Source organism: Schistocerca gregaria, chromosome 2 (assembly GCF_023897955.1).
Source record: "Schistocerca gregaria isolate iqSchGreg1 chromosome 2, iqSchGreg1.2, whole genome shotgun sequence".
NCBI lineage: Eukaryota > Metazoa > Arthropoda > Insecta > Orthoptera > Acrididae > Schistocerca > Schistocerca gregaria.
Window position 1 is genome coordinate 795,481,511 of NC_064921.1, and position 24,725 is coordinate 795,506,235.

At 41.7% G+C, this 24,725-nt stretch overlaps 1 protein-coding gene across 1 annotated transcript in view; it reads right to left on the reverse strand.

Moving 5' to 3' along the window:
- LOC126335068 (zinc finger protein ZIC 1-like) overlaps positions 1–14,447 on the reverse strand; it is a 226,256-nt gene extending 211,809 nt beyond the window's left edge. Inside the window, exon 1 of the mRNA XM_049997953.1 lies at positions 13,057–14,447. Coding sequence (XP_049853910.1) covers positions 13,057–14,086 — 1,030 coding nt within the window. The 5' untranslated portion in view covers positions 14,087–14,447. The remainder of the gene's footprint in view (positions 1–13,056) is intronic.
- Positions 14,448–24,725: the final 10,278 nt, after the last annotated feature.

Consider the following 24,725-nt stretch of genomic DNA (forward strand, 5'->3'; position numbering starts at 1 on the left):
GGGAGGCATCCATTTAGAATAGTTTATAAAGTATGTCGCGCCGTGCGTAAAAGACGGCGCGTAAACTCAACTCCTTTCTCTGTTTGCACTGCGCTAAAGCATCTGGCACGTTTGGAGTTGTTTGGGGGGTGGGGAGGGGTTGTAGCAGTCCAAACACAGTCTAGGGGCGGAGCTCGCAGAGGACGCGGCGATAAAAATGAATTTACACTTGCCCGTGCTCGGCGACACTTCCGCGTCCTGCCAGCAGCAGCGCGTGATTCACGGCACGAGAGCCGCGCCTCTGCCGCGGAACAGCTAAACGAGATCTCGGCAGTAAGCTCTGCGGCGCACAGTGTTATGATTACACATTTTGCATAACGGCCCCCCTCTCTACCTGCGCAACAGGCGACTGCCGGCAACTCCGGCGCGCAATTTGCCTAATGAAAGACTTTCTCCCTGCTCAGCCGAGAGACCTGCGTATAACTCTGCTACGATATTACGTGCCATTTTTCCCACGGAATCCCTCTGTACGAGCATCAGAAGACGACGTAATTTATTAACAGTACCGACTGCGTGGGGATAACAGATTCGACTGGGGGGGAAGGGGGAGTTCTGCCAACATTTATTCGCATGTCAAGCAATGTTATTGAACTCTGGCAGCTACGTTATACAATACTAACTTTCGTAGACGTCTCCATCCCGCCTACGTCTTCTTGCTATGTTGCACTCTGAACTGAAGGTACTAGCGTGCGTGGCGAATTATGCGACGAAGACTTTCCCAGGTAGAAACGACACTGGGTATAAATTCAGGCAGTGTAACAGCATTAAGATGGCGCATCCTAGCCTCACATTAGGCTATGGGACACTTCTATTTTTTTACTCGACCTAGACTTACTGCCTTATGGAAACAGTGTCTCCATCTTGTAAACAATATTTTTTCTGCCTTTAAACTATCACCTAGTTAACTGCAGCCTGCAGATAGGTTTTGCATCGTGAGCGCCTTTCCAGGCCAGACGAATTACTAACGTATTCAAGTACATACTGTTGTTACTTTATTCATAGGTGTTAATTTTTCAAATACTGTAGTACAAATTTCAGAATAAACCAATAATAAGTAGTTTTCTGTAATACATTTCTTGTACTTCACATGATCAATGTCTTATGATGTGTGACATCCCCAATTCTGTACGCTTCTAGAGGTAAGAAATTATTTTTTTGACATCTGTAAACCGAAATTAAAATGCCTGTGCAACTGGCGACTGAATTTTATTCTGAAACATACGGCTGTATTCAGAAGTTAGTTTGTTTCTATGAATCGGATTCCCAGTATTTTAGAGTCCCATTTTTCTTTCATTTTAAGCAGCTAAGAAGTGAACACTGGTCATGATACCAACTGAACGAACTGAGAATGGAATATAATTTAAAAAAAATACCCCTTAGTTGGCTTCTGAGAGGGCACTCATACAGCTAACGACACAAATACTTCGAAAATATACATTGAGGCAAAGCAGTGCTGTCGCAGGTGTCGGCAAAAGACGGCCCATATAGATGACACGTTTTAGTAGCTGTTCGGACAGCCGAAGGAGACGTGGTAGAAATCCTCTGCTTTTCCACAAACTCATGACAGTGTTGCACCAAGCCAACACGATGTGGGTACTTCCTTCAACAGCTGTTGTTCCACCTTGGGTCGTGCTATAATGTTCTTCGGTCTCCTGGGGAATTACTTATTGTATGGGCAAACAGAAGCAGCTCAGAAAGTAGCAGCGCAAGGCAGGCTAGTAATACGCATGCTAATTTACAACTTCTTAGTAATTCCTTCCAAGGCAGGTATTTCCTATCAAGACGTTCCCTATACAATTACGTAAAAATACGCTAACGACACGAGACGCAATATATTCTCTTTGGAAACTACCAAGCGCGTTAAGGCAACAGATTCGTATTCGGGAGGTCAGCGGTTCAAATCTCGTCCAGCTCTGCTGCGTCTTCCTGAGATCACTCAAGGCGAGTGTTGGGATGGTTCGTTTAAAAAAAATGATGGCTATCTTCCTCCCCCACTCCTGTCCGTTCCAAGCTTGATCTCTGAATGTAATAGCCACGTCGCCAATGAGAGCAGACCACTGAACATGTCTAGCAAAATTTATGTGGGTAGTGTTGCAAATCTATTCAAGGAACAAAATAAAATCAGAACTGATTCAGTCAGTAAAAATTGGCGGTGTTTGGAATCCAATAATGCTTCAACACAAACCTTAAGCTTTAAGGCTTTGCCGATGTTATCACTTGCTCTCTGACAAGTCATCAGCCCCGTGTACAATACCGTCCTTTAAAGTGGGTCAAGAAGTAAGGTATGCAACTACAAGAATTTAGAGACAGTGTTCTTACAGAAAATGTATGTTCCCAAAACATACTCACCCTGGAAGGGAATGAAATTCTCTTAGTTATCGTCCTTTGTTTTTTGGTGGAAACCGAGATATATCATGCTGTTCTAGTTATTACTTGGTATGTTAGCAATGCATCCGTGCTATTATTTAACCCTAAAAACCCGCCGAGAGCGATAATCTGCGCAGAATCTTTTGGCCAAATCTGCGTAAAAAGAAAGAATTCTAACTACCCAGTAGATATTGTTCCAGCTTTTACGATAAGTTCTTTTATCCTTGAATGAATGCAGAATTGGTAAAGAGGCTCGATAGAAAAATAACTTCAAACTGCATACTTTGTCCGAAATTTTTGCGGTCATGCACCAACCCGACAAATGGTTGCGACTGCGTGGTCTGTAAGCCAAAAACGGACGTTAATCTCGATCTGACGACATGTGTTATCAAGTTGCCCACATACATAAATTGCAGTAATATTTGCGAGACAGTAAACATAAATCCACATCAACGTAAAGAATCTTACATAATATATTCACAACTAAGTTTCATGCTAAAGGATTGGCAACTGTAACTGATATATGTTGTTCCTAAATAGACCAGCAATAGTTTGGTATAATAAATGTTTGTTTTAGCCATCTCAACTATTACATATGAGAGATTAAATACTAAATGCGTACTCTTTACCGTGTTTCCCCTACACCGTCTTTCAAAGGGAGACATTTTTTTTTAAGGAAATAGTATTTAGCCGTAAGATCTTGGATTCGCAGTACCGACCATTAAATACATTGCAATTTAAAAGAGAAAATGTTGTCAACAGAAGAAGAATTCCACTATTATTTATTGTATAGTGTACATTAATTGACTTGACCAGACATAGCTAGGGTACTGGAAAGTGGCCCACACATAAAACTAGTTAGTTCATGACTGCGACCTTCTAAAACACCGTTGGAAAAACTCTAGCTCAGCTTACTAGAATCGTGACAAATATACGCAATGATAGTTTACCCAAAAAACGAAACATTCCCGCCGTACACCTTTTTCCTATTGTGCATTGACACAGTAACAAAGCGCAAATTTAAGAGAAAGTTCAATAATCTGGTTTTGTCGGTTGAATATCAGTGCTCAGTAGATGACTGAGAGTTGTTACTTTTCTCTCCTTACTTAATTTTATTTAAAGTAACGCTTAAATTTTATGCACGGGACGCTTCGCTGAATGCCATGTTTCAGTTCCTCACTGAATAATCGTGATTACCGTGATTACGACACGAGACAGATTTCTTGCGGAGGGAAAAAGAAAGACGTTCAAATCCACAATTCTCTGCATTACGAATCAAACCTTTCACCAAACAATTAAATTTAATTTGTTTGAAGTGCTTTGTACGATGTTACATTAAAATTTCAGACTCACGTCGTTATAAATTGTGATATTTCTTCTGCTGTTAGAAGGTTGACATCATAGCTTAACATTCGAAACTATTTTGCATTTAGATCCGTACTGTACAGTAAAACATCCTTCTCAAAGATCTTTTATAAAAGACGTTTCGCAAAATATTTGACGATGTGCTAGTGAAAGATATTTCACAGTGCAATAAGAGCAGTTGCTGACAGGTGTGAATATTACTGAACAATCAGTTTAATAAGACATGGTTGCCAAAAGCTAACACGAATTCTTCACAGAAGAATGGAGACTGGTAGAAGCAGACCTCGGCGAAGATCACTTTGGGTGAAGGAACACGCCAGACAGTGCTGACCCTATGACTTATCTTAGAAAACAAATTAAGGAAAGGCGAACCTTCATTTATAGCTTTCAGTTATAGATTCAGTAAAGTTTTAGACATTGTTGATGGAATATATTCTTTGAAATTCTGAAGGTAGCAGGGGTATATATAGGGAGCGATACGATATTTAAAACTTGCACAGAAACCAGACGGCAGTTGTAAGAGTTGAGAGGCATGGAAGGGACACAGTGGTTGAGAAGGGAGTGCGAAAGGGTTGTAGCATATCATCCATGTTATTCAATATGTACATTAAACAAGCAGCAAAGGAAACCAAAGAAAAATTTTGAGTAGGATTTAAAGTTCAGGTAGAAGAAATAAAAACTTTGAGGTTTGGCGATGACACTGTAATTCTGTTAGAGGCAGTAGAGGCAGCAGAGGGGTGGGAGAGCAGTTGAAAGGAATGGACAGTGTCTTGAAAGAAGGATATAAGATCAACATCAACAAAAGCAATGTAGTGGAATTAAATCGGGTGATGCTACACAGAGAAACTAAAACTAGTAGATGAGTTTTACTTTTGGGCAGCAAACTAACTAATGATGGTCGAAGTAGAGAGGGTATTACAATGCAGACTGGCAAATGCAGGAAAAGCATTTCTGAAAAAGAGAAATTTGGTAAACATAGAGAATAGTTTAAGTGTCAGGAAGCCTTTTCTGTGCTATTTGTCTGGAGTGTAGCCATGTATGAAAGTGAAACATGGACGATAAACTGTTTAGATACAAAGTGAAAAGAAACTTTCGAAAGGTGATGCTACAAAAGAATGCTGAAGAGTGGATGGGTCGATCACGTCACTAACGAGGAGGTACTGAATAGAGTTGGGGAGACAAGGAATTTGTGGCACAACTTGAACAAAAAAGTGATCGGTTGGTAGAACACATTCTGAGACATGAAGAGATCACCAGTTTAGTATTGTAGGGAAGTGTAGGTGGTAAAAATCGTAGGGGGAGTCAAAGAGATGAATACACTAATCAGAAAGATGTAGTTCCAGTAGTTATAGAGGAGCTTCGTCAAACCAGTCTTTGGAATGAAAGCCACAACAATAAGTAAGTGTCTAAATAGTTGTATCGAGTCAGAAACGAAGCCCGCATTCTCCAGAAAAATATTTTGAAGCTGTAAATAGGATACAGAATCAGTTTTAGAGTAATTGAAGAATGGAACGCATATGAGGTAGGACTGGGAGGTGACATCGTGCGCACACAATGAAGGGCGCTACGACGGTCAGTCTTGTCTGAAAGTCGAGAGTTTAACAAAAGTGTTGAAAATTCCCAGACGGTGGACAGACGCCGCACATCTCGCGACAAGCCGGCTGTAAAAATTCCAGAACCGTCCTTCTTGGTGGCAACAATGAATATTCTTTAGCCGTCCACGTATCTACCCCTTAGAGTTCACACAGGTTACTTGGTCACTTGACGTATTCAACAGCTCGCAGACAAGCACTCCGCAGCCATTCCTTCAACTCTCTGTCCATGAGTGGAGCGGGAAGTACCCTTAATACATGTTTACAATTAGAAGTACCCTCTGCCATACAATTTAACATTCATTTTTCTAATAAAGAATACGTGGGTGTGCACATAACTCGGCTCTGCTATGGGCGGCTCCGTGGCGCCTGGACCTGCTGTGACGCGCGATGTATAAACAAACGTCTAGGAAGAAACATACTTCGCAAGCCGCTGTACAGTGCACCAATATTTTCGATTTACTTTCCTACTCCACTCGCTTACTGGGCCCAGCAAAAATTACCTAAAAGCCCACGCGCCGGCTACGTTCTAAGCCTAGCAAACACTAAAACACAGTCGGCAGCCAATACCGCAATATCATCCCGCAGCATCGCGGTAGGTTCTCTGTGCCAACATAGTGGTGACGACGATAATTTTTCGTTGACGATAAACATCTTCTTGCCACGCGACCGTTAGCAGAAGACCAAACAAACTGGAGTGATTTGATGCCAGTATTTAACTCCACACAAGGAAAAAGAAAACTACATCTGGCTTCTCTAAGGGCGTCACTCTCAAATATGTTTAACTTGTTGGAGAACCTGGAATCCTATTCTCATCCTAGAAACACTGGCACACGATGCTCATAAAAGGCGAGGTACACACTTTCTGGCGTGCTATTGACTATCCCTGGAAATCGTATTATCATCAGCTTTCAACAATACTTTTAGTTAAGTGAATCTACACTGAATTCTACAGCCAGTTCTCAATAAGACACACTCAGTGACACAACCGACTTCACACATTCAGACGAATAAAGGATTTGTAGGTAATGACGACGTTTCACTAACACAATTTTCTGCAGTCTGCTGTGTTGGAAGAGGTTTTACAACCAATGAACTAGTATGAAAAGTGAACGTGCGTCCACAGATCTTATTCCTAATTTGTGTACCACGTCTTGTTTCCCTTAGATGAGGAGAAGTTGAAGAATTTGATAGAGCAAGTGTGAGAGTATATTTATAAATGGATTATATCCAACCATTGCCCTGTAAGGGAGGCACTGGCCACTGTTAATGATGTGTTCATGTAATTAAAGCGACTAAAAAGTTCATATTGACGGATACTGAAAGAAATAAACAGAAGCACAACAGTAGATTTCGTTTGGGGAAATGATCACCTTACAAAAACTTAATTGACATATGCTTCTGAGACAGAGAGTCTATAACTAATGTGTGCTGCCACTTCTGATCTACAGTTGTGAAAAATTGTATGTGAACGCATGACTCATCCACGTACTGAAAGCTTCCCAGCAGACAACGAAAAGATGTGTGCTCACAAGAACAAAAAAGGGTAAGCAAATAAGAGAACAGGGAGGGTGATGGATATCGTAGACATTTATGAAGCTGAGGAGGAAACGGGCAAACTAACACATGGAACAGGGACAACGGAAATTCTTCGTTGGTAAAAATTTTATTTTGTTAAATCTACCGTATTATACCTTGCTGTAAAGGATGAAACGTGAACAAAAAGAGTACGAAAGCAGTCCTACCGCACTATCCTGATATTTGTGTCGATAACAGTGAAAATGATAACATGAAAACGCAACTACTCACGTACAAAAAGGAAATATTTTAGAGCAAAAATGGATTTGCAGAAAGACTCTGAGCTTTAATCTCGTACATAACAAATGAAGCTGGAATCACAAATGCTGCTGTTGGCAATCAGTACGATTCTTTCGTACATTTTGTGTCTAGCATGAGAAATGTCGCCACCATCTGATGAAATATTAGAATGTTCGGCTAAGAGCATGAAGCGAAAACGTGAAAGAATGCGGACTGGTATTAGTCTGTGAACACAGAAACGTATAATGAAAGAAGTCTTATGATGGATTAAGAATGTGTTTCACAATAATTGAAACGGCGGAAAAAAACGTCGGTACAAGTTATAAATTATTTAGGATGTTACACCATATTAGTTAACATTAAAATTACCCAATAAACGCTGACCTTTCGCTGATTGTTGCAGTCATTACTCCCAAGGGGTAGCTTCTCACCTGTCAATTTGAAAGTAAAGTTCGATTGCAGTGGAGAAGGACGTCTAACTCAAGATATTATATAAGTTTAACTACAAACTAATCAGTGTGAGTACTAAAACACCCAGTTCACAAAGAATCTTTGTCTTTTGCTTTGAGTGGTTAACTAGAAGCGTCACGAGACGAGCTGAGTGAAGCTATTTTGTGACACGCTTATGAACTAGGCCGGTGGTACAGCAACATTATCCATTGTATAAATTTTATTTTTAATTATTAAACATAAAGCTTCTGTGGTATTCCAAATAAGACTCTGTAATGCTTTTTAAACATTTCGTGAATCAAATGTTTACTCATCCCCATACACTGAAAGTTTAACATTGTTGAAGCACTTCCTTCAATCATGAACGTGTCGTGGACTGTTTGAGTCTAATAATGTTCAGTTCCCGTTTCCGTATCAGCACGTTTGCTGTTTCTTCCAGATAATGACAAACATTTTATGCTAAACGCACGAACAATCGAAGACAAGCCTTGTTCAGTTCTGTACAGGTGTGTCAATAATCGCTGTCTTAACATTGCGTTATGTAAGGGAATTCGACTTTTGTAGCGTGTCAATCTAAAAAAAAAGAGTTATTCTAATCTTAGAAGACGCTTTCCTCGAGATAACATTATGCTAACGACCAAACTGTCTGTGCAAGGAGGATGGAATGCATTCCTGAGTGCGGCAGACAGGCTCAGAGATAGGGCTACAAGCTGTCGAACGAAACCAGTCTCTCTTGTAGTGTACTCGCTCACTACAAAATAACCACGCAACGAATATGCGTATTTCTGTTCCCACAAAACTGTTGAAAATATGCCACCCTCTTCCCCATCTTGTCATGAAACATCCCTGACTGGGTGATTATTATTATACATGACAAACAATTTAATTTAAAGGGATGGGCGGGTATGACCTGTATATCGACTAAACATTTTACTTATAAATGGGGACGTGCACCAGACGATCACACAATCAATTGTGTCTTCTTAGTGACAAATAGCAAACTATACTCGTAATTTGCCAGATTAATTTTCAGCAAATATCAAGGTGATCTTTAACAAAAATTTACTAATTGCGGTTCTGTAAAATTCAACAGCAATACTACCCGAACTGTTGGCTTTTTTAATTCTTGGAAAAAATAATCGTTAAACAACAACTGAGTAGCTTTGTTCTCTGACGAATACATAATACATCGGGAACACATTAGTAACTCAACAATTATTATAGAACATCAAAATATCAGCAAGGCGCTATGGATAAAATCTAAGAGCGTGACAGCTGTTTACGATAACTGAAAAAGGTGCAACATTCGTGTAAACGGAGATGTTGACAAATTATCGTGGAAATCACAGTTTCAGCCCAGCTGTAACTTAACAGGAGGAAACAGAACGTAATTCCATTACAGAAACGCGTTTAAACATGTATATTTAAGCATCTTGGATGGGCCTCTTAAAATTTGAGGCATTCCGTGGAACAATACACGAACAAGGGCAAGGGATGGCGGACTACGAAGCTAATAAATGTCAAAATATTCCTATCAAGGGCGAGGGAAGTCGCATCTGCAATTTTCGCTGCCGCGTCTGTTCAATGCAAATTGCAAACATCCGCTGCTGCAACGAGCTTCGCCGTGGAAACGGACGGAAGTCGTCTCGTTAGCTGAATATACGGACAGGAGCAACAAACTCTGCAAATTACCGACACGGGCGGCATGCCCATGCTGAGGCAATGCCTCTGAGTGAATTAAGGACTTGTCTAAATAATTCATGAATTTCTGTAAAACACACACAGCTCACGATGCACGACAGTGGTACCGGAATAAATTGACAAACAGCAACACGCAGCAAAGAAATACAGGAATTTCATTCTCACCTACAGCAACAAGAAAAGCCGTGTGCAGCACACAGAAAAGAAAATACATAATTTCATTTTCAGCTATCAGATGCCTTTAAATTCACTCATAAATATAAAAAAAATCGTTCTTTGTCGTACAGGAATATAGCCTAATACATACAGTCTGTAGCTCATACATCTGTGCTTCCCTAAGGAAAGAATTATTACAACCAGAAAAATAAAAAAATAAAGTTTTGATAACGACTCAAGGTTAACATTTATTGCCAACAACGTTCTCTGTACTACTAGCAAAGTGAACCACAATACTGACAGTCTCACCTATTCACCTTTCCCTATTCACTACCCTAAACAAAACAAAAAGAAATATTGTAGCACTATGGTAAGTGTTTCTGCATTGTTACTCGAATATTTAAAGTGTGAAACAATTTATTTTCTGTTTATTGGGAGATTTGAGTACACACAAAATCTGTCCAAATTACTGTATGTGTCGTTTGTATAATTTTGCAGAAGTTTTCTTTTATTATTGTTGTCGTTGTTGTTTTTGTTGTTGTTGTGGTCTTAAGTCGCAAGACTGGTGTGATGCAACCACACCCCTTCACTTCTGATAAACTGATAATTCGTAGATGCCTCAGGATTTAATATCAATCGATTCCTTTTTTAGTAAAGATTTGTTTCAATTTCTTTTCTCCCTAATTCAATTCATTATCTATCCGATCAACTCATCTTATATTCTTAGCGTAGATAATTTAAAAAAATAGTGTTTCCGTCTACACGGCTGCATTCAGGTACAACTATAGAACCGAAAAGATGCGATATGAGTATAAATAAATGTATACCGTACAGTGAGTGCTTAGTCTGAAATTTCCCGGCAAGGTAAATTTTGGAGTATCGATATACGAAACGTTAGGCACAATGACATTACGTTTAGAGTGTGAACAGACGCTTCAAGTCTACGGGCCAGTTACTGTCAGATGCTGAATTTTACGATTTTGAAACTCATCGTAATTGCGTACGACCGTAATAATTTCCGTAACTCTCTATGTAAACTGCAACAAATACAGAAGAAATTAGCTACGTATGGGAAATTTATTTCCGTTGTCAGTAAAATTATTATTCTGTCAGTCACGGTATTTCTATTAGAGTGAATATGTTGGGTATTTTTTGTTGGAAAAAGGTTTTAAACAGACATAGTTACATTTCCCAAATTCCGCCCCTTCAGAAATGTGTCACCAATGATTAAAATAACGTTCTAAGAACGAGAATTGCGTGACAGAGCGAAACTATATCTGTTGATGGACCACACCAGTGTCATTTATAAATATAACAAATATATATTTTTCATGAAGTGGAAGTTGACTGAAAGTGGTGATGCAATCGAAAAGGACATTTTGATTTCCCACGAGAATGTGGGGTAGCTTTCCAATCGGCCAGCCCTAAACTTGTGATTAATTTGATGTGCCGGCGTTTAAGCAATGTCCTGAAGTAATCCACGAATATATGAACAACCCAATGAGTTTTCTGTCAAGCGGCCGTCATTTTAAGCAAAGCAATTAAAAGGATAGCCGTATGCTAGTACAAATGACAAATAGGCCTACATCAGAGTAATTTATTCTGAGAGTGTTTTATGGCGGCAGTGGCGCGCTGCCACAGACCTCCGTGTGCACCTGCTTCAGCAGAATAAGTTAATACTTCTCAGTGATGAGCGGGAACAGGCAGCTCGTAATTTATCCCATGCACTGCCCTCATAGATTCCAAGATACGCGCCTCAGATACAATCGATGGTGTCTCATTAAGTTTCCATCTCTCAGCTTCTGTACAAAACTAACTTTCGGCGCAGCAACAGACGTGGAAATTTCTCCATCTGATCGTATACGACAACCTTCTTTATCTGGCCGTTATACTTCACCGGTCTGCACAATGGGCAAGGTAAGGCACCGGAACAAAACGGATAGAAATGTGTCGCATTTTAATTTCCATAATTCGGTGACACGCTAAGCATATGTCCCTGATTCTATATAAAGACGATGGACGAGTTGTAACCTAGTTTCATAGATCATACACTATGTTACTGGAAAGTCCGCAACTGTGTCACTAGTAATAAAATAATATACTGCAGTAGTTACTGTTTTTCACTTGTATCACAACGCATTTTGAGAAATGAGTTACATTTTCTGATGCTATGGGAGTTAACAGAACAGCACGCAGGCATTTTTCATTTTTTCAAAACACTCTTGAACTCCCACAGTACTCGAAAACGTGAAAAAATTCTTGATACGTTGTGCTACGCATGAAAAAACGTAGCTATCGCAGTAGGTAATTTTATATAATAAATAGGTTTTATTTTTGCAGCTTAAGTTTCCGTTTTTGTTTCGTGTTTTTACTTTTCACACTAAACGCAACAAAATAAATACGGATAACGTTAACTAATATGACAGAGGTGCTTCCGTTCTTCCAGTCCTTTATACAATTGCTGATAAAATACATACTAACGGGACATGCACATAATAACAGATTTTAGCGAGAGTAAACTCTGTGGGCTCAAATGGATTGAGAAAAATAGGTGACACAGCATTAAAATAAATAACTTGTTCAAAAAGTTTCTCACACGGCACGGTACAAAGAACAAGACAGTTTTCAGCTAAATTAGTAATATGTGCACATAGTCTGCCCTTGAAAGAACGCGCAAAATGTACCCCACAAAATCGTACATACAAAATAATTTTTTTGGTAACCTTTGTAAAGTAGTAGACCTAACGATGCGGATTTAGTGATCCAAATCGTTCGTGGAATCCTCAAATAAACTGACTGGTTACATACATTTGAGTATTTCAGCTGATGCTGGTAACAAGTTACGATTGGGCTTAAAAAATTCGCATTGGAAAAGGATGGAGATATTCCAGTGTACGTCCTGATAATGTTAGGTTACACACCAAATCGTAAACGTCCTTTGACAGAGCAACGCGACAATAGCCTATTAGGCTATGCGGTTCGTGGGGGAAAAAAAAAAAAACATTATTCTTACTATACCTTTCCCGCCCAAACATGTTTCAAGAATTTCATGCCGTCGTTAGCGATACTCAGTTTATTAAAATTTTAGTAATACTTGATTAGGCTTTTTAGGACGTTCATTGACCAACTAGTAACTAAGATTTGAATCGAATACAGGCATACTGATGATGGTGCGAATGGAAGGAAATAATTTGGGCGACAAAAATACATAAAGAGAACCTTAATGTTGTCGGTTTGTCAATCCTCACTTGGTACAAACAGTAACGAAGCCTGCGAAGATTATCCACGACTGAATCAAGACGAGTTTTGTCTTAATTTATTGCGGCATCTTCAGTGGCACAATGGGTTGGTGCTGTTCTACACCGCAACGCGTCGGCGTTTATCAGTTGCTGACAGGCAGTGATAACCCAAAAACTGTTTACATGAACGTAAGCAGGCAGAACACAGAACCGCAATTTCTTCTGCAAACACGTCTGGTTTTAGAGCACGAAATAAATCCGGGGCCGGTTACTGCTCGCATAGCACACAAGATGTACTGTGACAGGCGCGGCGCTGAGCCGGGACTCACCGGTGTGCGTCCTCTTGTGGATCTTGAGGTTCTCGGAGCGCGCGAACACCTTCCCGCAGCCGGGGAAGGGGCAGGGAAAGGGCTTCTCGCCCGTGTGCACGCGGATGTGGTTGACGAGCTTGTACTTGGCCTTGAAGGGGCGGCCGTTGCGCGGGCAGCCCTGCCAGAAGCAGGCGTGCGTCGTGCACTCGGGCCCGCCCACGTGCTCCACCGTCAGGTGCGTCACGATCTCGTGCATGGTCGTGAACGCCTTGGCGCACGTCTTGCGCGGCGGCGGCTGCTCGGGCTCGACCCACATGCAGGACATCTCCTGCTTGACGGGCTGGCGGAAGCGGAAGAAGGCGCCGTGGTGCGCCGCCGCGGCCGCCGCCTGCTGCTGCTGGTGGTGGTGGTGCATGGCCGCGGCCGCCACGTGGTGCGGGTACGAGTGCTGCGCCAGCCCGTGGTGCGCGTGCGGGTGGTGCGGGTGGTGCGCGTGGTGGTAGGCGGCGTGGTGGCCGTGCTCGACGCCCACGCCGGCGCGCGCCGCGTACACGTCCATGCCGAGCCGCATCTGGTGGTTGAGCGCGGCGGCCGCGTGGTGCGACGCCAGCGCGTGGTGGTGGTGCTGGTGGTGGTGCGCGTGCGGCAGCACGTGGCCCGCCGCCTCGTGGTGCAGCGCGGCAGCCGCCGCCGCTGCCGGGAACAGCACCGCCGCCGCCCCCGCGCCGGACTCGCCGCCGCCCCCGGAGGCCGCGGCGACGCCGGCCCCGGAGGCGGAAAACTCCTGCGAGTGGTGGTCGCGCCGCAGTAGGAAGTCGCGCGCCGCGTAGCCCGCCGTCGCGGCGGCCGACACGGCACTGCCGCCCCCTGCCGCCCCCGCACCGCCGTACACTCCGCTTCCGCCCCCGGAGGCGGACGACGCCTGGTAGTGGTCCGCGGTGCCGCCGGCGCCGCCCTGGTGCACCAACGCCGACGACGGAGGACTCATCTTGATGCCCATGGCTGCCAGGTGGTGGTGGTGACTCGGGTCCACGAACGGACTCAACATGGTAACTCGGGTCTCCCCCTCGCAGACACTCTCGCCTCAGCTAGTCCTCCACACGCCACCGGTGCTGCCCACTGTCACATATTCCGGACCGTCGAGCGCGTCATCTGCGACAACTAGTCTCGTAATCCGGACCGCCGGCGGGCACGGCGACACGCACCCGGCCCATACTGTTCCTAGCCGCGGGCCCGGAAGTTATCGGGACTAATCGAGCAGTCGTTCGAGCGAAGTAACGAGTTCAGTGGAGCGCACAGCCGGCCGGCGCGCATCCGCCGCGTGGAGGGGGGAGCAGCTGGAGAAGCGTCTGCAGATAGAGACAGAGGAGGCCGGGACGCGACGCCGGGACGCGGTGTAGCTCGGCCCGTGCTTGCAGCGGAACTGGCGCGCCCTCTCGGGCGAGCCCCCCGCCTCGGGCGCCCGCGGGGGCTCCTCCCCTTCCCATTCGTCGGGCCGGCCCCCCTGGGGGTCGGACCCACGGCTCCCGCCTATCGTCGCGCCGCAGGGGCCCGCTCCCATTGGACACCGCCGCCGCCGCCAGCCAATCGCGTCCGCGGGGGCACGCCCCCGAAACGTGTCTATCGCGTCGCTACAGACAGTGAGGCGGCAGCTCCCAGGGGAGCCGTGCGTACGCTCGTAGCTGAGCGCGCGTGTTCCAGCAAGTTTGCAGCGTCCCGCTTCCGCACAGCCCTGCAGGTCCCACGAATTCACGTTAACATGAAGTACAATATTTACGGTGAACTGTGATCATGTTGAGCACCACAGCTGACTGACACTAATATTAATGATCAATGAAAAGCATATCAACTGTATTATTCCGCATTTGGGCGAGTATCTTCGTAGAACAGCTTCAGGTTTCCACGACTTCTTGGGAATCTGAAGAACTGGTCAATAAACTGTGTAATTATGCAGCTGAGAAAGTTTTGATTAATTATTAGGGTTATAAACTATTGCCAAGTCCCACAAGTAAAAAAATAAACGACACCCGCCATACCGATTTCACTTCACAAAGACGACTTGCATGTCAAAGTTTGCAGGCTAAACCCACCGACACGTGGCCTTCGCTCGCATAAACCTGTCAAAATTCTTTGACATACCGTTTATAAAAAAAACTACGACAACGCACTAACTATTGTAAATGACATAAGTAAAGCGTGAAACATTTTATAAACAATATTTGACAAATATATTTTATAGTATGTAACGGCTTTAGGCATTGTGCATGCGGACAACCTTTACTCGAACAACCGCTTCGTTTCACGGGAAATGCAGCTGAACACTACTGAGGGTGCATCTACACTCCATATGACAGTTTGTCGACAGAAATGGATGTCGCTCCACAAAAAATAGTAAAAGCTCACCTGTCGCTTTTTGGAATAAACGAAATCTCGGAAGACAGCGGCTGACTTTTTGTTTGTACATTCAATATTTTCATTGACATAGTCAGATAAACGTCTTAGCTGTTAACCGGTTGACAAATCATAACTTGGAGCCCATCCCGAAGTCGGATAACTATATAAAACGTTTTCTGTGACAGCGTTAGCGAAAATCCTAAATGCACTAATATTTATGGAACTATCGGCAGATAACCTTATACATATGGCTGTGTATCGTGGGGTGTGTTACACGTCTCTGAACAGTCAATCTACGATCGTTCAGGTGCATTTTAACAATCAAAACGAAATGTAGCATTATTTGTTAAGGGACTCAAAGGTGATGGAAACTCTCAGCACTGATTTGAGGTTTCTACTGAGAGAATAGATCAGATGCCTGCGTTAAGCTTAAAGCCAACAAACAGCACTACGATGTCAGATAAAAGAATAAAATTAACAAAAAATTAATACTCGGAAGCTGTATTTGGCAGGACGATACTGAAGGTCTGAAGCAAAACATTTTCTTCTTGTTCATTGCCTAATTTCTCATGTCACTTGGGACCAGCTCTCCTAATCTTGTTACGACATTCAAAACGTACTGTATCATCTAAGGGTACCGTCCCATCGCTTGCACGTCGTTCTTTATGGTCCTGCTCCAGGTATTCAGTGGGCGGCCGGGGTCTCTCTTAGAGGGTAAAAGCTACAGCAAAAAGTGTTACTCTTCATTTACACGATTTGTAATGTGTTTAGTTCATATGAAACGCTATTAAAATAACTGTAAATGTATTTCACTTACGACAAAGTAACACTGACTTTATTTTTCTTCTGGTGATATGGGGCGCTTCCATGTTCATCGATCAGGTACTGACAGTAATCATTGAAACTCTGGTGACTAGTTCCGTGAAAGAAGAAAAACTTTTTCGTGTGTGTTTTCCAGATCGAGATGGAACTTGAGCGATTCTTACATTAAATGAAACAATAAGTTTACTGTTACCAGTCACTGTTTATTTGTTTCCACGGCGCGTTTCGAAGGTTTAAACCCCCATCATCAGGTGGGTATACATCAGTTAATATGGCATTTGTGTGTATGTGTTGTGTTACGATTTCTTAGGAGGAAGTTGTGACACTGTCTCCAGTGGTCACAGGATCCTTTCACAGTCGTAACACATCACATGAACACTATCATATTGTATAAACAAATATGGCCATATTAACTGATGTATATCCACCTGATGATGGGGGTTTAAACCTTCGAAACGCGTCGTGGAAACAAATAAACAGTGACTGGTAACAGTAAACTTATTGTTTCATTTAATGTCAATAACAGTCACGGTAAAGCCTAACCTAAAAATGTTCGCATTTAAAGATTCTTACATTTACAAGATCCGTCACCGACGGTGGGATTAACGCTGTATCTCCTCTTATTGCCTTCTACTTAAAGTAGGGCACAGACGAGCGCTTCTACATTACTCATTTGTGAGGGCATGACGTGTGTAGGCAACACAGACACGGGCGTCTGTTAGGAACTCACTACAGTTAATAATGGACTGTATGCGCGCACTTGCAAGTAGAGATTTACCCGAGCTGAAATCTGCATCTACATACACACCATGCAAGTCACTGAGTAGTGAATGAAGCCCTGTTCAGTTCGCGCACTAAGCGAGACTAAAATAGCGATGTTGACTGATTTCGACTCAGTTTCGTCGACGGAACAATCGCGTGTATACGCGCTCAGCCTCACTGAAGAGCTCTTCAGATCCTCACTCCCAAAATCTGTGATTTTCGCCGAAAACCGAGCCCTGGACGTTGGCTTCTGTGCCCAGTGACATTAATCACTACACCACAGGTGCGTGTGGCTAAGTCTCAAAATAAGAGTTACTTTAAGGATAAAATAAAGTAAGTTACTTCAGAATTCAGTAAGATAATTTGGGCATCATGGTGAAATATTCACAGAAATCCCTCTCGCCGTGTTGGAAAGATGCAGTGTCCCTAAGTAATTAGGCACAGCATCTTCACCGGGATGTGATGGGAGTGAATAGTATTAAAATTTCACATCTTAACGTCAAGAAAATCAAACTAAATCGTACCTACACATCGAGTCTCTCCAAGAACTTGTTGGGCTGAAACCGCTTACATTACCGTATTCTAGGTACAGAACTCAGATTACTACATATCAGCAATTGTTACGTTCGTATTTGTTATATAATCGTACACAAGACGTGCAACACATCATAGCCGCCCTCCAAAATGAGTTCTCTTGAACTGAAATGGAAGAAATCTCTCCACTGGCTCATTAACAACTCGATCACATATGAGAAACTCCTCGCTGAGCCTGCAGCCTCGAAGGAAACTTTAAATGTTGTGTAACACATTCAAGTGAAAGTTTAGAAACACTCTCCTTACGGTCCTATGACAATGCTGTAACAAAATATTGACCACAGATTCAAGACTTAGTGAATTTCGAATAAGAATCGAAGTTCAGTCTGATATCCATTTGCAATGACAGTTTCTGCTAATACCGCATGTATGGTATCCGTTTCTATAACAGGCATGTTTTACGAGCTTTATCTGAATAGTATTATAAAATATTCCAATCTTTACAGTATCCACTACGAGACTTATTTTCAGTTTCAGTGAAACGTTACCAGCAAAATTCACATCCACCCACTACTGCAGCCGTCTTCTCGGGGGATTCTATGTCACATTCTCCTACTTGACATCTGCTTCTACAGTTCCCATTTCTTTCTCTACTTCAGTCATTGTTTATATGTGTATCATTGCGTATCCTTCCGCTTCATTTCTGTTTGTACAATTCAGCTACAGGCTACAGGTAAACTTCGTCAACTGAGTAAACCGTACAAACAAAACTAATATAAAATACTAGCAGGGAATATACCCCATTTAAATAACACGTAAATAATACGTTAAAACAGCACGATACCTGTCTTTATTTATTTACTGTGGCAACTACCACATTCTCATGTATTTTCCAGTTTAAAAACAAGATTAGGTACATTGTAATTCCTTTCCTAATTTACATATACCACCTGCTGCCATTTTTTGTTAAATGAGTATAACAATGATGGGCAGTGACGCATATTTCGTCTCTCTCAGTTTGCCTACCTATTTCACTGTGCTTCTAACGTCATTTGTGATTTATTTTAGTTCAAAATATGAGAAGGTGGCGTGTCTTCAACCTAAAATTTTCTGAACCTGCTTTTCGTTGTTGTAAACTCTTGTGTATGCCTGGAAATTCAATATATCTTTATCATAATACACGTAAAAATAACTTGTGGGCATGTTTCCGATTCTTCAGCACAACCTGGTTCAATTTCAGTTCGTACTTCCAACACTAGAAAGTCTATATTCCTTTGTTAACGGTGACAAAAGCATACATTACTACATACGCACTCCAAAATTATGATACAGTCTCGATGTTTGCAACTCAAATCTGTAGTGGGTCTGAGCCGCGTGCTATTGAAAAATCTATGTAATTTAAAATATAGATCTACTAGTCTCATCCTGATGCTAATACTGTTCCCTTAAATAGAACACACTTAATGGCTTCTCATCGTTGTACAGTACCCACTGGAACTTTGTCTGGATGAATCTCGTCGGCGACGGAAGGCTTAAGCTCTCTTTTGTACTTAAAAGCAGGAAATAAGTCTTTAATATCTGAGTTTACAAAATAATTATTTCCTGACTGACTGATGCCTCTGGCAATTTTTTGGAGGTCACAGAAGGAGACACGCTTACTAACGCTTCCTTTTGTGTACATAGATGCTACAAAAATGAAGCAAACGATTTGTGTTAAAATAAATCGGGAATTCAGTTGGTTTCTGATCACATTTCTATACAATGGCATGGTGTACTTCTACCACGGTCAAAAGATCACTGCAGAGGACGCTTACAGGTAACCGTTTATCTAACAAATGACCCATGAAATACACATACAATAAAAATAAACCAAACCACAGTAATATTATTCATGACTTTCAATAATTTCGATAAGTGGGCATAGTGTCAACAAAAGATAATAAATATCATAAGGTGAAGCTCAGATTGCGAAATCTGTGTAGATTATAACAATAAGATTAACAACCGTGACCGCATCTCGTGGTCGTGCTGTAGCGTTCTCACTTCCCGCGCCCGGGTTCCCGGGTTCGATTCCCGGCGGGCTCAGGGATTTTCTCTGCCTCGTGCTGGCTGGGTGTTGTGTGTTGTCCTTAGGATAGTTAGGTTTAAGTAGTTCCAAGTTCTAGGGGACTGATGACCATAGATGTTAAGTCCCATAGTGCTCAGAGCCATTTGAACCAATTTTGAACAACCGTGTCTGCTTTACAATCTCTCACGTGATGAAGTTACCATAATGACTTACAAATTATCTTAACAGCTGGCTGCAACTACCTTACAAGGCCTCACCGTGTCAAAACTAAAACTGCGACATCGCTTGTTGGCAAATCCGATCGTCGTTACACAGTGTACCGCAGTGCACGTTATTGCTATGTCCACTTCTAGACCACACAGTTTGAAAATATTGTGAAGTGCGTGGCGGAGAATACATTGAACAAAAACAATAATGCTTCTGTCCCACCAAATTCATATTTGCATATACCGAAGGCCTATTGTTTATAAGACTTGATACGTTATTGATTACATTTCCTCTCTGTCGCACGGTGGAAACAATATGTTGAAAGGTGAACAACTTTTGTAGATTCCGCGGTGAATCGTGGTGTAGGCGTTATTTTTCAACGGACTGACAACTGACATTTGTTCTGTTGCAATGTCCAGCGACTCCGGGAAGCCTGTCACCATTTGCAAAGCACATTTTATTGTATAAAATCGATGACCCCTAATCATTCCATATCGCAAGGATCCCACATACTTTATCTGCATCCCGGTATAGGAATGTCCCCAGAATATTTCCAAAAAAGAGGAGTCACCATTTATTGTAAATATAACTGACAGTAAGCGATCATTTAACTTAATTCCTGATGTGCCGTTACATCAGCTGTATATGACGCCACTGTTTCCAGATGTGCCACGTCATGTGTGGGTTCCGTTAACTGAAAAACTTTTTTTCTATTTGCTACTGTCTGCAGTTCCAAAATCTGAATACACTCCTACAATACAGGTATCTACGTTAGTGCAGTGCCACCAACACCGAATGGTTTATGCGAATTTAGGTGCTACACGGAGACAGAAATTACGCTTAAAATTGAGAAATAAAGAAAAATCAGTCAACCAAGCGCTCCATGACAGCAATCCGAAGAACTAACTGACATCTGACAAAAGAACAATATCGAGGTTCCAGAAATGGAAGATACCTATATCGTAACAGTACTGCATAGTTCTGGAATATCTGACTGGTAGAAAACTTGGAAAAATCGTTTTTGGAGTCTGTGGCTTAACAATTTATCGAATTGTTAGTACTGTTCAAGAGCTGTTGATTGTGGAGACACAGAAGTTCTGAACCATGGTGGAAAAACTGTTACCTCATACTATTTGAAATCGTTCTCCTTTCAAACCTCCAATGAGACCAAGGAAACGAACAACCGGATCTCTATTGAACAACAACGAGAACAACAATAAGCCACGTAGTCTGGCGTAACCGATCTTACTTTAGAACTAAACATGAAACTCTGCGTGACAGACATTATCCAGACGTTCACGTCTATATTGGTATTAGTAATTTTCCTATAGGACAAGTAAATATGTAGCTCATTACCTCAGACGTGTAGTAGGTGAAAGATTCTGGATTCGACTCTTAGTAGCTTCTATTGATTTCCGATTACCCTTTACACGCCTCTGACCTTCTACAATACGACACGTACACGAGAAATGCCTAGTCACACAGAAACTTACGAGGCTCCGCGTTGAACTCCAGATTCCTACACGGCTAGCTGCGTAGCCGCCTGTCACACGGATCAATCGACTCATGACTATTGCTTTATCTTATAAAGACAGGCACTTGTCTCGCCATTCAGTAAATATGTGACAGAAGAAATGGGCGAGGTATTCCAGAACGATAGTTCTGAAAGCAACCTATACGATTTAACATCACAGGACCTTTTAACGCCCTGTACAGAACCTGTCTTGTTATTGTCTGCCACGGCAGTATCCTCTTTCTTTTCTTTTTCTTTTTAAATCTTACTTTTCTACTATAGTTGTTGTGTTCAGCATTCACATAACTCTCCACACCTGTCTAGGCTGTGTAACATTCTTCATTTCGGCAGTACTGTTGCATCCCACATCTACTTCAATGTGTTTACTCCTACCTGTTTTGGTTATCGCACAGGCTTCACTTGCATACAGGGCTACACTACAGACAAATACTTCCAGGAAAAGACGTCCTTATACTTATATTGATCTCAGATGTTAACAAATTTCTCTTTTCTAGAAAAGCATTTCTTCTTATTGCCAGTGTATATTTACACACTTTTTACTTCTGCCATCGTCATTTATTCTGCCGCATAAATAACAAAATTCCCCTACTACTTTCATTCTCTCATTTAGTAATCTAAATCCCTCATCCGCACTTAACTGTATTGCATTTCACAATCATCGTTTTATTTTTGTTGATGTTCTTCTTACAATCTCTCTTTAAGACACTATAAATTCCGTTCAACTGATCTTCCGAGACTTTTTCTGCCTCTGGTACAATTACAGTGCCGTCCGCAAACCTTACAGTCTGACTTTTAATTCTCTTTCAGAATTTCTCTTTTGGTTCCCTTTACTGCTTGCTCTATCTACAGACTGATCTCTGGCTCGTTCATTTCTTAGCTACTGCTTCAGTTTCGTGTCCTGCGACTACTATAAACGCAATTTGGTGTTTGTGCGAATTGTAGATCACCTTCCTCTTTATGTATTTTTTACCTGATTAGTCCTGAGTTCAAAGAGCTTATTTAGCTCAACATACAATGTTGTATAAGTATTTCAAAGACTCTTTTCAACCTACCTTCAAATGTAACTGTTAGGGTCAGTATTGCGTCACGCGTTCTAACATTTCTTCGGAAATCAAATCGATATTCCCCGAGGAGGGCTTTCTCCACTTTTCCTTTCTTCTGCACATCATTAGTGGCAGTGTTTCTGCAACCATGATTTGCTCAATTGGTAGTTCGATAATGCATTAGTCAGTACTTACCTTTTTTGAAATTCGGGTTATTACATTCTTCTTGAAGTCAGGAGGTATGTCGGCTCTCTCTATTTTCTATATACGAATTAGAATAGTTATCTCTTGGTTGCCTCGCAAAAGAATATTAATAATGCAATGGAAATGTCGTAAGCTCCAGGTGTCTTGTTTCGGGTTAGGCATTTCAGGGCTCTGTCAAATTCTTCTCGATGTATCACACTCGCCATCTCATCTTCGCACCACTCCTCTTCACTTTCCGTGGTACTGTCTTCACGTTTTTTTCCCCTTTACGTAGCCCTTCTATAAATTTCTTGCGTCTTTCGGTGTTGCCTTCTTTGCTTAGTAGGGGAGAGCGTTGTCCATTTGTGCACTTTTGAGACTTGGCTTCTAGCCACACCCGTAGTAGAAATTTTATATATTTTCTTTTCCATTTTGAAATCATGGTATTCACTTTTATGTGCGTTCTTTTTTGTCTGGAATTACAAAAATTACTCCTGAGAAGTAAGGTTTCTACAAATGTGAAAATATGTTCCAAAATACAACATGGTCAAGTACCTAAGAAAAAGTATTCTGTCACAATTTAAAAGCATTTAATCAATAAAATCTTTTTAATAACATATTTAACCGTCTGTATGTTACAATATTACTCCAATATACACCAATAATCAGAAAGTGAAATCAAATATACCAGAAGTTGGCCTATTAACTAAAGCCAGCTACGTGATAAATACCTTTTGAAATAGAAGCTATTGCAAACTAAAACAATTTTCTATTGCAAAGACAGGTAAAATTATTATGATGTGTAAGCAACTCAGTTCATTTGCAAGTATCGCAAGTTCCTTGATAAAAGACCTTCTTCCGTTTCAAGGCATCAGATGGGTGCACGGCTGACGAAGTATGACCTAACTATTCACATGTTATGTAAATATTTCGAAAGATATATAGCATTTCAGTCACCATAAAATTCAGTACCTAAAGAATTAACAATGTATTACAAATAATATTAATATTTATAAGCACTTAGTGTGTAGATCCCGAAATGTTTACAAATGTAACACAAAACACAGCCTCACATCTAAAACCAACAAAAAACTGTAGAAAATGACTGAAGCTGCTTATAGCAATCTCTACAGTGCATTCCTTCATGTGATTCTAAAATCAGTCGTTACACAGAAGAACCGACCAAAAAACATCATATGAGAATGCAGGCTTTCTCGGCGAATCTTGATGATAAATTCTTCTGGGGTTGACAGCCGAGTCAATGCGTTCTGGAGAACAACGCATTGACTCGGCTGTCAACCCGAGAAGAATTTATCATCAAAAAACATCATGTGTTCCTAGGTGCACTATCAAGGAGGTAGAACCTTCCCCACTGTCTTTCCAGGTAAGTTCTTTACGTTCATGCATCTTGAAACGTCCACTTAATTTTTCTAAGCGGACGTTTCAATCTGCTTCCCGTTTCTCCAAAAGTTTATTTCATTTTCCAGTTGCGGTATCTATCTTTCCTACAGTCACACCGTTGATCGTATAAAATGCACAGGTAAATTGGACAGTTGGCAAAAGAGAGCAATAAAGTCATAACAACATTCTGAAAGTGTGTATGTGCAGTTTGTATGCTGTCCTGGCAGGACTGCTTAGTGGTGCACGCAACGAAACAGCTTCACCAGCAACCACACATGAGAACGACACCAACAGGTATGATAAGCAACAAAATACATGTATTGAGCAAGAACGTGTTAGAACTGTTAGTAGTACTTATAAAGTACACTGGCACAATATGTCTGTTGAAAGAGATGCCTTTATATGAAAATTTGTATTTCACATCACTAAAGATGTTTCAGTAAGTTAAGGAGAAATGTAAATGGCAAAAGATTAACTGCACTCGCTCAGTAGCCAATAGATTGACACAATCGGAAAGTCAGCTACACATTGCTTCAGGTCAGACAGGGTCGCGAAGCCGTTATGTTATATACTCCATTGTTTGACAGGCGCTTACGATTTACGAAATCTCCAGAAATTTTATTTTGTTCGAAATGTGGATAGAACTGTTGTTGTTGCCATTGTTCCCTGAGAATATTCGGCACCACCAAGAAGAACTGAACTCCATAGTATAGGCTAAATTCAGATAGTTCTTTCTCAA